General features: G+C 43.1%; 1 protein-coding gene across 13 annotated transcripts in view; it reads right to left on the reverse strand.

Moving 5' to 3' along the window:
• The window catches only part of DMD (dystrophin), a 1,717,438-nt gene that overhangs the window by 131,714 nt on the left and 1,567,168 nt on the right, over positions 1 to 18,556 (reverse strand). For 9 of the 13 annotated variants that reach the window (XM_035001266.1, XM_035001277.1, XM_035001248.1 and 6 more), the window contains one exon: positions 7,500 to 7,561. In XM_035001266.1, coding sequence (XP_034857157.1) covers positions 7,500 to 7,561 — 62 coding nt within the window. Of the gene's footprint in view, positions 1 to 7,499; positions 7,562 to 13,175; positions 13,286 to 18,556 lie in introns of those variants that run through there. The other 4 variants (XM_035001300.1, XM_035001327.1, XM_035001317.1 and 1 more) reach the window with 2 other exon arrangements.

Here is an 18,556-nt window from a genome sequence, read left to right on the forward strand (position 1 = left end):
TCCAGCACTTTTCTCAGAGCTGCAGGTGTAACCTTAATGCTCCTCTTATTTAGATCAACTAAACTACAATTTGGCAGCTCTTTTAAATTGTAAACCAGTCTGAGAGAGAATCTTTTTGAGTTTCCTTATGAAATCAGCTTCGGAAGATGCAGATCGGAAGTATCTATTTATTTATGTTCTTCGATTAGAAGCTTTAAATCAAGTTATTTGAACAAGAAAAATATTATAAAAGAATATTCCATTAAAGTGCCATAAATTTTGATTTGAAAATTACATTTCCATTTTCCAAATGGGGAAAATCAGTCGATTGATGTTAAAAGAACAGAGATTATTTCTCTTTTTTCTTTTATAAGCAGGCTAGTAGAAGTAAAGGAAGAGCATTTGTAACAGCCTTAATGTCTTCTATTTTGCAAATCTGAGTAAATCTCCACTGCTAATTTTGTCAGCTAGGGAATAAAGAACGTCACTTGAGATTCCATAGCTTAATTATGCTGATAAAGCAGTTTTATAAATCAAGCTAGGAGTAATGGATATTCCTTTGAGAACAGCAAACCAGGAGCCATATAATGTGTGCTCTGGACTTGATTCCTTATCTTCTACCCATATGTCAGTATGAATAAGTCAAAGCAGGTCTTGTGCCTCGGCCTGCTCAGGTCCAAAAAGAAAGAAGCAAACAGCTGCCCCATCCACTGATGTGGTAGCATTATTTTCCAAATCAAAAACGGGAAGTATCCTCAAGGGGATGGCAGGACAGATGATCTGACACTGAAATTAATACAAAATTCAGGTCATGCACCAGCTATAGACCAAATTTACAGCCGTGTAAGGATTAGATAGTTATTTCTGAAAACTTTGCACAGTGTAAAGTGCCACGTAAATGAAAGTACAATTATTATTAACATGATTATCCTGTTATTCCCATCTTCCAGGCTGGTGGTGACCAAGAGAAATTGGAGAGATGGGCATCACCTTCATGAGACCAAGCCACACTCTGGTCAGGAGTTAAATTAAAACCAGACATTTAGAGATGGAAGATTCACTGCTCAACCTGCTAAATCAGAAATCTAAGACCAAGAAAAAGCAAAGGATTAGCCCAAGGTCACACCCAAGCCGGAATCTGCATTTAGATATTCTTTCCAGTTCACAACATTATGGTAGGAGAGAATCAAAAGACAGAAGGTTTTAATACTTAAGGACCTGGAGATAAGAGACAAAGAAAAGAATACGCTAAATATTGAGTAGTTGAGAACGGTTTACATAATATGCTGAGAAAAGCATTAGGACAAACTCCTGATGCAAAAGGAATTCAGTCACTCAGAATCCCGCAGCTCCCAACGTAGAGCATCCTCTGGAGGGAACTCTTGGTGGAATGTAGAGAGCCTATCAACAGAGAGTGAGAGCTTGCAAACCTCAAAGATAATCCCTCCTCTTGGACCAACTGAGGAAAGGACCAACAGGATTTCTATGGAGGGTTCCTAACTCTATCTGGCCAGCTGTGCTCATTTATTAATAACGCTATTCATGTATCTTGAAGAAGCTCTTAGCCTCTTAACTGGGACTTAACTAGTCCTCTTGACTTGTACTGCTGAAGAATCCCACCAGCCTCAGACTCCTCGGACCCCAAAAGGAAGCCCTCATTTTAACATCATAAAGCTCTTCTCAGGCAACAGACGCCAGGCTAAGGGCCACGTGTTGTTGGACTGTCTTCAAATCACAAGAGTTTTTAGGACCACTTTCCCTAAGATTTCCTAAAACGTTCATACATCCATTTTTTTCAAAACTGACAGCTTTCGTATGGTTTGGATGGGCATCATGCCGGAGAGTGGGTTGCAAAACTTGGGCAACAGGTAAGAGGGACGAGATCCTTCTAAAAAATGCTAGAACTGCAGAGAAGGAGGAGAACCAATCCTCCTCGAGGAAACCCTGGTGGTTAAAGGAGCTTCGATGCAGAAGAAAGGAAACTGGGATGAGACATCAGATTGTACGGGGCATCTGGATTTGAGCAAATGGTTTGAAATACTCAGTTCACCTCCTCAAGCTTCACGTTGCATTCTCTTTTCATATTATCTTTTTACCCACACGGAGCTCGCAAGGGAACCATGGAGAGGACTACAGGATTTTCTTGTATTTATAATTAAGAGATCCCCAGTAAGACAGACTAATACTTTCTTCGAGAATTTTTGAGCCGTACGTATTGTGGGGGTGGGGGCTTTAAAAAAATATTTAAACATTTTAGCGACGAACTTAAGAACCCCAGACATAAATTGTGAGAAAAATGACAGGCTTTTTATCATTTAATGACACTTCACATAAATCAGTCTTATATTAATATTTCAAAATAAATTCCGGAGCACATCACTATCTAACAGCTACTGATTTTGTAAATGCCTTTTGGAGTCTTAAAGAGTTAGAGCTTTTGAATTGCCAAGATAACCTAATGCAACAACAATCTTTCCATTACATTTGTAAAGACGCCGAAGGAAACCTGAAATTCACCTCACGTATCGGCCATATTATTGCTTCTAAGAAATGATGAAGAACATGCCTTTTGAACAACAAATGGATGGCCCAGCGGGTCTTGGGGGAAATATCTCAACAGCATCTATACTTGGTAATAGCTTGCCTCACTCTGCCTGTAAGACACGGATGGGTGGCAGGATCTTTCTCCCTGTTGTTTGTTTTCTAGAATGCGCAGTTTTAAAAATAGGAATGATTCAACTTTCAGAAATACATTTGTCTGCAGAGTCAGCCTAAGGTGCTTCTTGAAAAATTATGATCACAGCAAGTTCTGGAAACAATCTGCTCTACTTCAGCCCAAAGTAAGAGAAAAATAAACAAAATCTGTAGATACTTTGGTCCCATACCCTCATTATAAAGATAAGAATACCAAGGCCCACATAAAAATAGATATGGGAAACTTCGGTTTTTGATATACCCCTCACACCCCACACTGGGGGCAGTCAGAGAAAAATGCTGAAAGAAAACTGTTTTCAGGTTGTTCTTATTGATTTCCTCCTTGTGAAAACAAGACCACGCTTTTGCCAAACTGTTAATGGTTGCATAAAAAATTTTTTGGAGACCTTCCAATCCTCAAATTCCTAATGACTGTCAGGTCATCACTGTGAACATTTACATTATTTCTTTATTATGCCCTGTTGTGTATTGGTGTGGAAGTCTGACAAGTTTTGCCCTCAGAACTTAGAATTTTTCGAGCAGGTACACAGACTAAAACGTAAAGAGAAAACACAAATATTTTTAACATTTGATGAGAGCTCACTCCAGAAAGCTGTTTTGGAGCTGTTAAGAATAATTTGAAATTAAATCTCTTCCTTTTTTTTTTTTAAACAAAAAAGTTACGTATGCCTTTCTACCATTAAAACTCTTTAGGTCTGCTTTTTTTGTGGAAGGACATACTCAGAAACTAGAACACATGAGGCGATCTCCTGGTGTTAAAAGTTACCTGACAAAGTCGATGGAATTGGGGTACTTAAACATCAATCCTATACATGTATGTGTGATGTGTGGGGGAGGTATGTGTGTGACTATCGTTACTTTTCTGTCACGGGTTCTCACTGGTGAATCCGTTACAGCTGTAGGGACACTAAGGAGTGGAGTAACGATGAAGAAACATTCTATGCTAAACATCTAATTGTAAGTAATATCCATTCATTGTAGAAAATCACAAAGAATGAAAAAACTTACCTATCATTCTATTAACTAGAGAACGCAAATATAACATGTGAAGTAACATCCTAGCCTTCTATCAGTCGGTACTTAAATGCTACTTTTTCAGTCCATCCAAAATGCTTTTGGTTTCCAACAGTATGCTGTCCAGACCACAGGAGAGGGTGCCTGGAGAACACCTGAATGCTCTGGGGACAAGGGGCATTAACAAATGTGTGTTGAACAGGCTGGTTGGGGATTTGGGCCAATTTGAGAATGGAAGTCTTCTCGGAAGTGGGCATATTTAGGAATGTGTCATATTTCCTGCATATTGTGAACCACTGTAGCTTCAGTGGGGAGTGGCAGAAGCAGAGGGAGAAGCAGGCTTCCCACTGAGCAAGGAGGCCGATGAGGGACTCGATCCCAGGGCCCCAGGATCATGACCTGAGCCAAAGGCAGACGCTTACCCACTGAGCCACACAGGCGCCCCAGTGAGGGACCTACTTCAGATCTATATTGTCTAAAACATTGAACACACCCCATCACACACCAGTTTTGCTTTCATGATACCTTTCATGAACTGAGTGCAGATGAATGCTTCCAACCATTTATTCTAGAGCTCAAAGTAGCAACTTGGACCTAAAGGGCTATCTTGTGAGTAAAAAATATAAGCCAATATACAAAAATTAAAAAGAAATAAAAGGTTTCTTTTCAGTATGTTATGCTTGTATTTCAACTTGGAAACACTGTAAGGGGTGGGTGAGGGCAGAAATAATACTTAATCTTATAGGTCATCTCAGGGATATAGACGTGTAACAATCAAACTCAACCATATATAACAAACAAACTCAACGATTTCACAGTGCCCAGCAAAACTGAAAGGAAGAGGGCCTACCATCTAGGAACCTACCATACCATCTGTAGAAGTGCAATGGTTTGTTCCAGAAATACTATTCAAGTCACTCTCTATCCACAGGTGAAACTGTCAACTCATACCTATTTGTAGCAGGTGCACAGTAACCTATGTGGGCATGCTTTACTGAGTTAATAAAATCAATGAGAGGAGTGAAAATGCTAATAGAGGACCCTGAGCAAATCGCAGTGTAGCCCCAGAGAGCTGTGTAGCTCTGATAAATGGTTTCTCTGCACCTGACTTCACTGCCCTGTGAAATATGGATGTTGAGATCTTCCACAGTGCACAACGGTTGTGGACATGTTCAATGTGGGCTCTCAAATAAATGGAAGATGTTACCAGATGAGTCTCCATTTGGATAAAAGTTCGCCTAAGTAACATCTGATTATAACAAAAAACACTGGCAATTTTAGTTCTGAAAGCCGTAGGACAAATTTCAACACCAGTTCATTTCTAAGATGATTGTTACCGGGATAGCTAAGAGCAGATTTTCAAAGGAGGTTGGAACTGACCATTTATTTAAGATGGCTGCATTTTATGATACGTAAATTAGATCAATAAAGTTGATTTCATCAAAGAAAAAGTTTGTAATAAATGAGCTCTAAATTCCCCTGCAACTGTAGAATTCTATTATCTCCCAAAGTCCGGTGATCTGCCCAAGGTCAGAAATCATGCCAGATTACCAGCTTTGACTTTACCACATTTGAATTATTGCGAAAACTTCAGAAATATGATGATAAAAGGTGTATTTAATTCCTACTGAAGGTACAAACATCTACTCATTGATAGTTCATAATTAGCTTTTTATCAACCACGTTTGTGGTTTCTCATTACAGAGCAATTAAAAGTAAGCCAGTAGAGAATACAATGTAATGAAACGGAAATATGGCCATGGTACATTACCTTTAGGTGGAAAAAAACTGATAAGACAGAACCATCCAACTTTTGTAAAAATGTATATACAGAAAGAAATTTTTGTGAAGCTACCTACGAGATTATTAAGTATTAGTTAACTCTAAGAGGAGGGTTATAAAGGATTTGTCTTTTCTTTTTTTTTTTTTTTTAAAGATTTTTATTTATTTATTTGACAGAGAGAGAGACAGCAAGAGAGGGAACACAAGCAAGGGGAGTGTGAGAGGGAGAAGCAGGCTTCCCGCGGAGCGAGGAGCCCAATGTGGGGCTCCATCCCAGGACCCTGGGATCATGACCTGAGCCGAAGGCAGACACTTAACGACTGAGCCACCCAGGCGCCCCTGTCTTTTCTTCTTTTTTTGTTCATTAGCTTGCCTATATTTTCAAATTTCCAAAAATTTGAATTATTAATTCTATAATAAAGATTTTTAAGTAAAAGTAAGTTCAAATATTACAACTACAAGTCACTCTGATTAGAGGTAAAACATTACAAGTGGGCTGAATCAGTGTAAACCCGAGGTTATAATCAGGAGGTCCACAGACAAGTTCAAATTAGCTCTTGATTGACAGATTTCTCATTTCTCTTGAAAAATCACAAGTCCTGAGAACACAGGGCTAGGATGGCCTGCTTGCCCAGCAAAGCCGCTGCCTACTTTAGATGAGGCCTCCATTCTCTCATTTGCCAAAAGATAAGCATTTAAGTTTCCCACCTGTGGTCTAAACAGTACAGCACTGTAAGCCAGAAACATTTTGTAAGGGCTGCAAATGTAGCACTTAAAGATGAGCTGATCCCAATTTTCTTGAAATTTTTAAAAAGTGTACATGTGTGCAATGCATACACACACACATGCACACCACACATACATACATGCTGCTAGACTAAAATGGTACAGTATTAATTGAAATGTACTGGATATCTCTGGTCAGTAGAATTGCAAGTGAAGTCTTTTGTTTCTCATGCTTTTTATTTGTATTTTTTGGATTTTCTAGAAGGAACTAATTTCACGTATAATTAGAAGTCTGGGAAAACAATTTTTTGACTAATGTCTCCTACCCCATGTCTCTCTAATTTCAATTAGTTAACCAGTGAGAACCTACGACAGCAAGTCAGCAATAGCTACACACATGCACGTGCACACACACACACGCGTGTGCGCCCATATGTACAAAATTTGTCTGATCACCCTGATTCCCATGGGCACTGTCACATAGCTTTAAACCCAAAGAGTTCACCTTACGCATTTTAGTCTGTAAATACGTCCATTCACAAAGAAGCAGACTTAAAAATTGTTTTAGTAGTAGAGAAGATGTATTTTTTAATTAAAAAATCAACAACAACTAGTTACTATGTAAGATAATTCATTTCAGATTACTCTCCAAAGATCTAAAATGGTACAGAGTGGACTTCCATGAAGCATTAGAAGGATTGATGTTTTCTTCTTCTTTGGAGGCTATGTGTCTGTTCAAAAAATTCCCAGTTATGAGGGGGAAGAAAACTCTCAGGCTCTCACACAAACACAAAACAAGACATAGTAGAGAAATCATTTAAATGTTCACGCTGACGACCTGACAGGCTTGAGAATTACAAGCACTGAAAAGACTGCAGAAAATTCCTACCACAATATTCGTGGTTTGGCAAAAGCACTGTCCTGAGTTCACAGGGAAGAAATCAATAAGAACTTGAAACAGTTTTCTTTCTTGGTGGGAAAAACAATTGCCATAAATTGCAAGTATTTTTTTTTCCATCCTTTTACGCAGCAAAGAAAAGTACAAAGACCTTTTGGCCCTCTCAGGTATATTGAATTTTCAGGAATCCATGACATTCTAAAACTTATTTTTAAAGAACCTCTGTGAAAAAGAAAGCTGTCAATTTTGGGTTGAAAGGTGTCGTTTTCACCTTTTAAACAATCTAGTGATAGATTTAGACAACCAATAACGTGCACACTACAAACTACTTTATCCTGCGAGTCACCTGTCATTTAACCTGGAGCAAAGGTGGCCATGTCCTTACCTAAAGACTGGTAGAGCTCTGTCATTTTGGGATGATCCCAGCAAGTTGTTTGGGTCTCATGGCTATAAGAGAAAATACAAAGAGAGACTTTAGAATTTATAATGGGTAGTAAAGAAAAGGAGGAAAGCAAAGTATGGTTTGCTTCTATTTCATTCAGCATCGTTACTTCAAAGGACTTCGTCACGCAGTTGAGAATGTTTCTTACAAGCAGAGAGGCCGCTACCTTCGCCCTCAAAGGGAAAAGCAACATGAACACGCTTTGGGAACCAGAATTTCTTTCTTTTTGGTGCCCACAAGTCGGTTGTCCTTCTGTTGTTATAAAATGACTTGGTTATGTAATCAATAATCAAAAACCAGGATTTCTTCACCTGTCCAAGGTAGACCATTCAGAAAGGACACTGACAAGAGTTACTCAACCCTGTCAAAGAGACACAGGACATCGGTTCAATAAACAAATCCCCCCACTTCTCAGTGGCTTTCACAACCCTTGACATTTTTCCCTTACTCCTTCTTCCCTATATCCAGGTCTCATACCCACGATGACTGCATTTCACTTCGGCTTAAGGTCTAGCCAGTGCCCGACCAATCTATCCTACCTTCCCTCTCCCCATGATTTCCTTCTCAAGTGCCTTTTTTTTTTTTTTTTTTTTTACTCAGTCCTCCACACACCACTCCACCTTTTCCTATATTTACTTGGGCCTGAATGAAGCATTCACAGTTCTCTCCCATTTCTTGAAGTTCAGCTAAGTGTGGTTGCCAGCTATCAGCTCCCGCCACAAAAAGAACAAAACACCTTTGTTCCTAATTCAGTTGCATGAATAAACCCGGGAGAGATAACCACATATACTTTTCCTTACTTTGGCCCATCTACATAAATCCCCATAGCATCGTATTTCCAGGTTTCGGAGATTACATGACGGGCTCTGATAGGGTAAAATGCAGCCCCGAACATAGGTATTTCAGGAGTCATACGCACAGCCTGTTCATGATCTTCAGGGGAAAGGTGGGGCTGCAGAGAAGAGAACTGGCTTACATGTGGACACTTCAAGGAGAGCACCAAGTACAGAGGGCCTGCAGGGAAAGAGGAGTTTGGGGAGGGCAACAATGTCAAGCGACCTCGGCACAGATTTTCAACCTGAGGCCTCGATTCTGCTCTGTGCCCGACTAACTGCACAATTGGGAGAGTTAGAGGATTAGGTGACCAGCACGTTCTGGTGCTCAATGCACAGCTGCTTTTGTTATTATGTGGCCCCCAAATTAATGCCCACTAAAAGCGAGCTTTTTACTAGTTGCTGACACTATAGATGCGGATCCACCTGCGGTAAACTGGCCAAGCCTAAGACCCTTTGTAGAGAACAAAAAACACTCCATGTGAATTACCTCTGTTTTAAAAAAAAGGAAGTTAAAAGGAGAAATACTTATTGTGGTTTGTGAAATACAATAATAGATGTCACCAAGCATGTGGAAATTCCCCAAACTGTACCCCTTCCAAGATCATCCCCTCTGATATTCCATCCAGGGATGGAACAGGGATGGAACAGGGAAGACTACGGTAAGAAAGTTACAAGACAATGTTCACTTGCCAGGGGCCATTTCAGTCTCTCCAGGACACATTCATTTCTGGCTTACTCTTCCACAGAGACAATTTGCATGTGAGGAGCACAACAGGGGCTTCTCAGCCGAGGGAATGTACTAGAGTGACGTCCAAGTCTTAAAGGGCAAGGAGAGCAGAAGACGCACACACGCAGTCCAGGCTTTCGGGGGTTTTAGGAAACCCCACAACCAAGCTGGTTTCTGATCTGGAGAAGAGGTGGGCGGAACTGGTACTTTATATGCACAGCACAAGGAGGCTGCAGCTTGCAGCTTCATGGAAAAAGTGTTGCTTGTTCTCGGGTGTTTTTTAGCTCGGAAGGTGCCCAGCAAGGAAAGACCACTCTACATTTCGGCCTCTGTCATTTCCCAAGGCCACGCGTATGGGAACACCAGGGAGAGAGGGAGGAAGGGAGAAGAGGGGAAAAGCACGTGTGTCCACACATATGGGCCCTTAATACACACAATGCATGATAATAAAGTCCCATTCCTACGAAGTGTGGGAGGACTGTAGCATCCTCAATAGATGGGCAGAAAAATGTCTGTCTGCGCTGATCAACCCGGCCAGACGGAAGCACAGACAAGCGCTCCGAAAAGGCAGCATCTGTAAATGGACTTCAAACGGGAAGAACATGGTGACTTGTACCAAATGCAATTCCCAAAGAAAAGAGACATTCACTCGCATACGAGGGGCAGGAGAATCCCACACGGAGTGAATGCAAGCTTCACGTAAGCTGCTTCTCTCCAAAACAAACCTCGTGACTGCTGATCTACAGACATGTCTACCTTTCTAAGGAATTTATTCCAGTGGGTCAAAATTGTGAGAAGGATTTTCAAAATTCTGTGTTCACTCACTTCACGGGTCATTAGATAGAGGCCTTTCCAGGTGCTCATTTTCCCACTTACCTGTGATGCTGGTGGGGGGGGGGGAACGACTTGAATAACCTAGATAAAGGAACCCAAACAAATCCAAAAGCCCATCCTCTTTTACCTCCTTGCCCTCCAACATGCAAGCCTTTTCTTTGTAAGCAATGCCAAGTCACTAGAAAACAGATTTGCATTTCATCTTTACAGTCTTAGTTTCACTTCAGCTGCAACCCAGACCCAAGCAAGAGAAGTGAACACAAGTGGAAAGAAGAAAAGAATAAAGGGTGTGACTAATCCTCACAAACAGAAAAATAATCTCCTCATCATTTAATGCTAAGAACGATTGACAAGCCGGCTCCAGTGACTTCCGATTCTTTGGTAACTCTAAGATGAACCAAATGTTCGCTTCACTGGATGTGGGTGTTTTCAGTGTGTGGTGAATTTGCAGCCCTCGTGGGACATACTGAACCCCCAGAAGAGAAAGAAAAGATGAAATATGGACAGTAAAGCAACAGTAGGTACAAACCTGCGAGACTCCTAGCTACATCCTGCCTTACAGGACAAACCCATTTTTGGCTGGTGAGCAACAGAGATTTTACAGCTGTATTTATTACTCTGTGTCTAGCTTCAAAAACAGTAGAGAATTCTTGGTAACTCCAGGAGAAGCAGCTCGGGTCTACCTGGAATCTACAGAAAACACAGAAAGAGATGCTGTGCCGGGGAACCCATGGTGGGAGCACGGGTGGCGCCGTTCTTGCTAAGTGTCTCTTTTTTTGTATTTCACTTTTCACATAGGAAATGCGCTCTCCACATACCGTGCCCAACCAAAAAGGAAACTCTGAAACCTGTTCACAAGTTAGTGGGTACATCTTTGGTCAGTCCCCTGAGAATGTTTCGACGTAGATCAAAATTCTCCATGACCATTAACACAGAGAAGAGCGCTTCATAAATAATCCTTAAAAGGCTCTCTAAAGCTTTCAAACATGTTATTGATTTTGGCCCTGCTGGTTCCAAAGCCTGGGATCAGATATGCCTCTCTGAACAGCCTTCAAACTCTGACTTCCCTCCTTTTCAAATGTGTACAAACTACAATAATCTCTCTTTTCCCTTTTATTTGGGGCCGTGATAGGAACCTGATGCAAATTAAAATACCAAATCACTGGATGAGACAAAAGACCCTGGCAACACCCACTTGTCAATAAGAAACTAAAGCATGACTCTACTGAGCACAGGGCTGACCTAATTTCCTACCATACAATTTAAATTTTCTCTCACCTTCTTTAGTTTCAAGTAGTGTGCAAGGTTATTATAACTGCCTCAGAGCTGTTCCTGCTGTCAGTGCTGGAATAATCAGACTTATTGGAATTGCTTTTTTAGTTTCCTAAAAACAAACATTAAACACTTATAAAAAGTAACAAATTTCTACTTCTCTCGCTGGGGAAATGGCAGTTGCCTAATTAAAATAAGATTTCTTCTGCCACCACTGTTATTGGGTACTGAAAATATTCCAAACAGTTGCCTTTTTAAAAAATATCTTTCCACTACTTCCCAGGGAGGAAAGTAATCGCTATGCACTGGTATAAAAAGGTACCGTTCTCTTGCGATTTGCAGAGGATTAGAGTTTGGCTTCATATATAATCTGGAGCCCAATGATCCACACACACAAAATCATTTCCCTTTAATCTGGGGATCAGACTCTTTTTCTAGAGGAACCTTGGCATTTGCATGCTGAATGTTGAACTTGGCGTGCACTGCTGGAATACTGGCAGGGTGGGAATGGGAAAATATAGTTAAAAGTTTCTGCTACCGTGCGGAGGGGGCGGGGGAGGGGCGGATGTCAATCTGAGCATCAGAAATCCTATTCTAGTCCCCACTTCTTGTTCCCTGGGATATTTAACATTTTATTCTGTTTGGCTCAAGCCAGGCCAAAGATGACTGCCTCGGTGATTGTGCCTACTGTTACTTGTCCTCCCTCCATTTGCTTTTTGGGCTGAAATCCCACCCACCCTCAACTTTGGCCAAAGCAATTTCACTTCAGGGTCGTGTCCAATCCAAGATCAAACAACACCGACTGAAACCAATTCCACGGTGATCAAGGGCCAGAGACCTTTCACATAACCGTGTTGTTTCATTTGCTCCTCTAGCTTCTCCAAGAGCAACTGTATCGTGCAAAGAGGGGATGTGGCACAAGGAAATAAAAAAATCCAGGCAAAAGAGAAAGGGTGATGGGGGGTGACGAGGAGAGGTGACAGGGATAACAAAGCAGGGAGACCAAGAGGAGCTTTCTGGCCAAGGAAGAATGTAGATTTCACTTACAGACTTTGGCTCGCCACTTAAATCGGATGCACTTTTTTTTTTCATGATGTTAAAGCATTTGATAATTAATATTATGCCTCCGTCAGGCAACAGAACCCTTTCAATTTCAGCTTCAAACTTAACTTCAAATTTAACGGAGATAAACTGTCCTGCCCTTTTCGTTGCCAAGATCAGATCTGGAATGACAAACTTCGCTTAAAGACGAGCACAGACACCGGGAGAAACCCGAAAGAAGGACATCCAGAAATGACTGCACACTCAACCCCAGAGGGCAAAACAAAAAACCACCATAACAAAAACCCCTGATCCTCCCTCTATGTCAAATCCTGGACTTCTGGGCTTTAATTGCTTTTTCTCTCTTTCCTGATTTCTGCAAGTCGTGGGGCACGGAACGAACACAGTAGAAAAGCCAACAAGGGGAATGTCAGTTGGAATCCTCGGAAGAAATCAGGCAGAAAGTTGACCTTTTGGCACTTGCAGTGCAATGCAAGGTAAAGCCTCGCGCGCCCCTTCCCTCCGCGAGGTCGGGCGACGATTTAGGAACAGCCTGTCTGGCTCACGTCCACACAGCCCGGAAAGGAGCAAAAAGCTCCCGCGGCCCCAATCCCCGCGTGGGGAACGCGCTGTCCCCTCTGGGTACGGCGAGAAATCAGCTCTTTCTCTCCGAGCCCATCCCAAAAGCCAGAGGAAGAGGGCTCGCCGCAAGCGCGGCGGCCGAGGGGCAAGCCCCGGGGACGCACCTGCAGCGGCGCAGCAAGGACCCGCGGGGGAGGTTCCCCGACGCCCGGCCGCCCGGCGTCCCGCCGCTGCGCTTGTCTAAGTTTTGGCCGCCCGGGTTTGCCCCCCTGCTCGTGCCACAAGTGCACGGACTGCGGCGATCCGAGGAGGCCGTGATGCACTTACCCTTTGAGCTGCTCCCTCATGGTTGCAAGGGCTCGGCGGTCGAAGGAAGGCGCGAGCGGAGGAGTGAGCTTCCCAGAGACGCCGGACTCCCCGAAAGTCGAGCGCCGCCGCCGCCCAGGCTCGCAGCTGAAAGCACTGCGGAGGAGCGGGCGCGGGCAGGCAAGCGGGCGGGGAGGGGGCGCTGCAGGCAGACGGGGCGGGGCCGGGCCGGGCTCCGCCCCCACCTAGCGACCTGGGAACCCGGGCTCCCAGAGACCCGGCAGTGGGGACTCAGCCTCGCAGAACGGCAAGGAAAAAGACAAGACAGACAGAGGAAGGGATTTAAGGTAGTCCTGGGGACCTGAAAGCCCCACACCGCCCTGCTAGCACCGTCTCCAAACCTCCAGCAAGACTACTTGTTGCCTACATAAATGACCTACGTGCAAATGACCTCATTGCAGATAATTAAGTGTGTGGGCTCAGAGTTTTCTTTTTCAGAGAATGAGAGAGAAAAATCACAGAGTTCTCCACCCACCCCCACCCCCACCCCCACCCCCACCCCCACCCCCACCGTTTTCCCTCAATCGAAGATTAAAGCGGTAGGGCTGTAAGGACATGAAATTCAGGTTATGCTCATCCTGGGCTAAATGGGCTTCTTAGGAAGCATTTGTATTTGTGAAACAGCTGTGGGTCTCAAAGTGCAGAAGGGCAGTATCAGCATCGCCTGAGAACTTTTGATTAATAAGAATGCCGGCGTCTCCGCCCAGATGTACTGAATCAGAAACCGCAAACTGAAGTTTGAGAACCACGAATAGGGTGGCACGGTTTGGGCTTTTGGTATTATTTTCGAGAAATCTAAAAGGAAACCATTCCCAATGGAACATTTCATTGGAAAAGTGGCAGGGCCTGGACAGTTCAAATACTGCTAATCTTAGAGTTTGCCATATGACGATGCAGGTTAACCATGCAAAATTATTTCAAGCCGGGAAATATTCTGAAGAGAAGAAGGCCTTCATTAGCACAGTAAGTTTTTGCAACCTTCACATAATATCTTCGATTAGAGTCCCCAGAGTATTTTAAGATTAAACTCCCTTAATGGTTTCTTTGTCCCTCTTTGTCCATTTATTTTGCTGGCCTGCTTTTCTTTTTATCTTCTTTCAACTACTTGCCTTTCACTCTCTCTTCTGGTCGATTCCTTCCACTTCAGTTTACAGTTGAAAACATGTCCCCCTTTTTCTTTTTAAATATCCTCTTTTTTGCTCAACATTTTTTCCCTGTAGAACATTGGAGCTAAAAGGACTGTGGACATCAATCTCCCTTTACTGTCTGCAACTGCATGACAAAAGAGGCAAAAAATAAAGGCAGTGAACAAAAGGGAAAGGGGGTGCCAAGTTTCTTCATTCCCCTTGACAAACCAAATAAAAATGTAAACGTTATCACTAAAGACTTGGGCACGTAGGTAGGATTGGTTTTCCTATTTGAAAGCAAATATAGCACTTCTGCTAGCATTTGCCTCATAAATTGAGACTTATTAATGCTGTCTTTTAGCAATTTTGAGCCAGTGAGTGGTGGAGGCAGCTTCTGTTATGGTCTGAGGGGGGCACACTAGGATTCCCTTTGGGTGAGGCTGTCCCTTGGTCGAACTGCAGATTCTAGGTCTGTCCTTATCTTGGTGGAGGGAGAAGGATTCATATGCTGTGATGAGGACTTCCTCGTGTGGCCTTTGCTATTAATCAGTGACTAATCTCTGTGTCAATGTGGCAAATCACTTAAATACTGCTTATGTTTATTTCAATGAAAAGACACAAACCTCACAGCATGGGCATTTGTACACATCAGAAATCAATCAGCTAAAGGTTTGCAACACCTGTGCTTTGTCATGCTTCTCCTTTCTTGTTATTTCTTTGTTTTACACTTTGAAATTACCCACTGAAGATTCGGGCGTGCTCATACGTTTCTCTAAAATATAAATGCTCAAGTCTTTTTTTCGCACTGTTCACCGGGGAAACTACTAGAACAATTCGTTGGACAACAAAAAAGAATGGAAAATAAGAAATCACTATTCAGTTTTTTTTCCCTTAAATCTGACAGATGGCAATCCTCAAAAATACATCTTTAAGTTCTTTTTTAGACTGGAGTTATAGGCACTTGACTTGTTCCCAACTCTTGATGTTATTTTAGAAATTAAATACTCCAAGTATTATTAAGAAATGGCATGGGCATCACAGTAACTGTTTTATTGTCAGTTTCAGTTAGATGATGGGTTTTGCTTCTTAGGAAAAGGCATTAAGAAGGTAATTTACAAATCTTCATTTCATATATAAATTCTATAATGATGCTATGTATGAAAATACATTGTTTATAGTAGCTGTCATTACTGTTTTGGCTTGAATCAGAGACATGAAAGGAACATGGGGGCTCTGCCACCAGAAAAGACAAGTTGCAATTCTGACTCCAGAATTTACCGTGAGCTATACTCGAGCCGACACCATAGTGAGAATGTGACGGTGCAAGGACTGGACCAGGGAGTTTTGCTCCAAGGCCTAGGCCACTCTACTACGCTGCCATGGGGGTACGGGATGTGGCCTCTTTTATTGTGGGGGAAGATCTGTATTTTTTTTCTTTTGTGCTCATAAGCAATCTCACTACTGTCTGACAGCAGACGAGGGTAGGTTTGCTACAAATAGGGTTAAGGAAGGAATGAGACGGGGTAAAGGCTAGGAAGGTGACCCAGTAAATTCTTCCTTCCATACCCAAAATGCCAGTCTTTGAACCACTTAAATGTCGCACGGACTTAGAAAAATGTAGACCTCTCTAACTTAAGGGTCTGTGCTGGATATCCCCTCAGTCTTCCCTCCAGCTCTATTCTCTGCCCTTCTCCACTCTGCTCTGTGCCCCAGGAGGTTGGGCCTCTGGGGATGTCATCAGTCAGAGTCTCCGGCGCCCTTTGGCTTCCTTTTGCTTTCAGCCAACGGGAGGCCATGAGGAAAAGCCTACAGCGGGACATAAAGGGCAGGAGGAGAGAGACGTTTGCGTTTGCTCTTGTTCTTCTCCCCAACGCTGCTCGGGTTTTGTAAATAGCCTTTTTCTTACATTCTTTTCAAGCACCACTTTTGAATGTACCATCTATTTCTCCCAGGATCCTGACCAAACAGGGACCCATCCAGTCAAAGCCACCCTCTGGGTCACTAAATTGGATGCTGACTGGGGACTCCTGATGGAGGAATAAGTTAACTCCACCTGTTGGAGCTGAAAAGAAAGCTGGGTTCAGTCATTGAACGGCTCTTTCTAGAAGCCTCCTCTGTAGGTGCAAAAGGAGCCTCTGGTCCGTTGGGGGTAAAGGCAAATCAACAATTATGAATGGTGGTGACGGCAGGTGTGAAGGTAAAGAGGCCACAGTTTTTTCTTTTCAAGAACTTCAGTGGTCTATTTGATCTTTGGGAGAGAATGTCAAGAGAGAGATCCAGTGGGTGGGCAAATTGAGAAGGACCTAGCGTGATGATCCAGAGTTTGACCTGTGTCCTGAAAGTTCAGAATGTAAGCACGAGTGTGGTTCTGTCATATTTGCCTTTTAGAAAAAGCACTCGGGACATGGAATGGGGGCTGGGTCAGAAGAGTCTGGAATTAGGAGACCAGATACAAGCGGACTACAGGATGACGAGGATCTGAACACTGGTAATGGCACCGAGTGGAGAAATAATAAGGCTAAACACTACAGGAGTCATGACTGATCAGATGCACGGATGGAAGAGAGGAAAGACCTAGGAGCCTGGGCCTCAGGCTTGGCCACCACTGCATCTCACCACCCTGCCGTTCTGATCTAATTGGCCTTGGGCACTGGGATTTTTAAGGGGATTCTCCTATGCAGCCAAGGTTGAGTCACTGTGCTCTTGGGTGAATCCCAAGCCTGGATGAGTAATATTCGCCAAGCCAGGAATGTCAGGAGAAGGGGGCAGGTCCAGGCAGAAGAGGGTCAGGGAGAGAGGATCAATTCAGTCTTAACCATGATGAGTTCGAGGTGGCAGTGTGATGTAAAAGGCAGCTGGACACCTGAGTCCGGAGCTCAGAGGTAAGATGTCTGGATTGGAGCTATTGATTTGAAATGTCAGTGCTGGAGGGTCAGAGGTGTGGAGGGTGTGAAAGGCCTAGGGCAGAGGGCCAAGCTGCTCTGATGTTCCACAAACACATCCTTTTCCTTTTAGGCTGCTTGAGGTTCAGTGTTAGCCAGATTTTACCATTACAAAACGAGGAGCAGAAAGGAAAAGGAAAAAGACGGGATGGTTTGCGCTGGGCACTTGCCTGGGGGTGGCCCTGAGGGATTTCACCACCCCCGAGGGTCCAGCTTCCTCTAGCTCCAAGAGTCTCCACCTGAACTGCTTTGTGTTCCCTAGCCCATCTTAAGTATAAGCTGCATCATTTTATAAAAATCATTTGGAATGTAGGTACTACTTCAATTAAGCATAATAGGAATTTTACAGTAAAACTTCAGCATTTGCATATTTAGCAAACGCATAAGGATTCCATGTTTCTCTGTGCAAAGCACAAGTATGAGCCATGAACACCAAATCGGACGTCCAATAAATGCTTACAGTGGTGGTGAGTCACTGCTAGTTAGGGCAAATACCATGGTGTACTAATTAAAACATGTGTAACAATCTCTTTAGATCCATCTGAAACCATCATCTTCTGGATATGAGAATCTCCAGTCAGTTCACATTAACTAGTAAATGAAGAGGCCTCTACATTCAGACACAGAGTCCTTCACACCCACACAAAAGCCTATTTTTCCAGGCCCTTCCCCTGCAGGGAGACAGAGTAAGCCAGGCTGAGGAAAGTTCTTTGAGCCAGCTGCCATCCAAACCAGAGATTTCACCAAATAGGTTCCAGATCAAGTCCAACAAGGCTTCCTTCTCATGTGGTTTGCTTTTAATAAGATTTTTCAAAGCTTCCCAGAGCCACCAATATCACAGTGAACATCTGAAAAGATGTGAAGTTTAGCATCTTCACTAAAATATCATTAACCTCACGGGCCAGCAGTTACTTCCCAGGAAAGAATTCAGGTACCTATTCGCCTGCCAGCCAAAGTGCGGCCCGCTGGAAAGCAAACACACTGCCACCTGCTAAAAATGGGTACCTGGTTAAGGTGGTTCCAGCAGACCGACGACAGCATTCCCGGTCTACCTTAACAACGGCTCAAAGCCCTAACTATCTGTCGGCCTTTCCCAAACGATTGTGCCAAATAACAGGAATTTCAAAACTAGGCAGAAATTCTGACACTCTGCATAATCTCCCTTCCTCTTCAGCTACAAATAAGGCTTTGTATTCGATTAGACTCACAGCAGGTGAAAACCCCAATTAGTGAATTCATTCTGGGGCCTCTTTCTACCTTCCTCCCACACACC

This window comes from Mirounga leonina, unplaced genomic scaffold (assembly GCF_011800145.1).
Source record: "Mirounga leonina isolate KUSES-001 unplaced genomic scaffold, KU_Mleo_1.0 Mir_101595, whole genome shotgun sequence".
Classification (NCBI taxonomy): Eukaryota; Metazoa; Chordata; class Mammalia; order Carnivora; family Phocidae; genus Mirounga; species Mirounga leonina.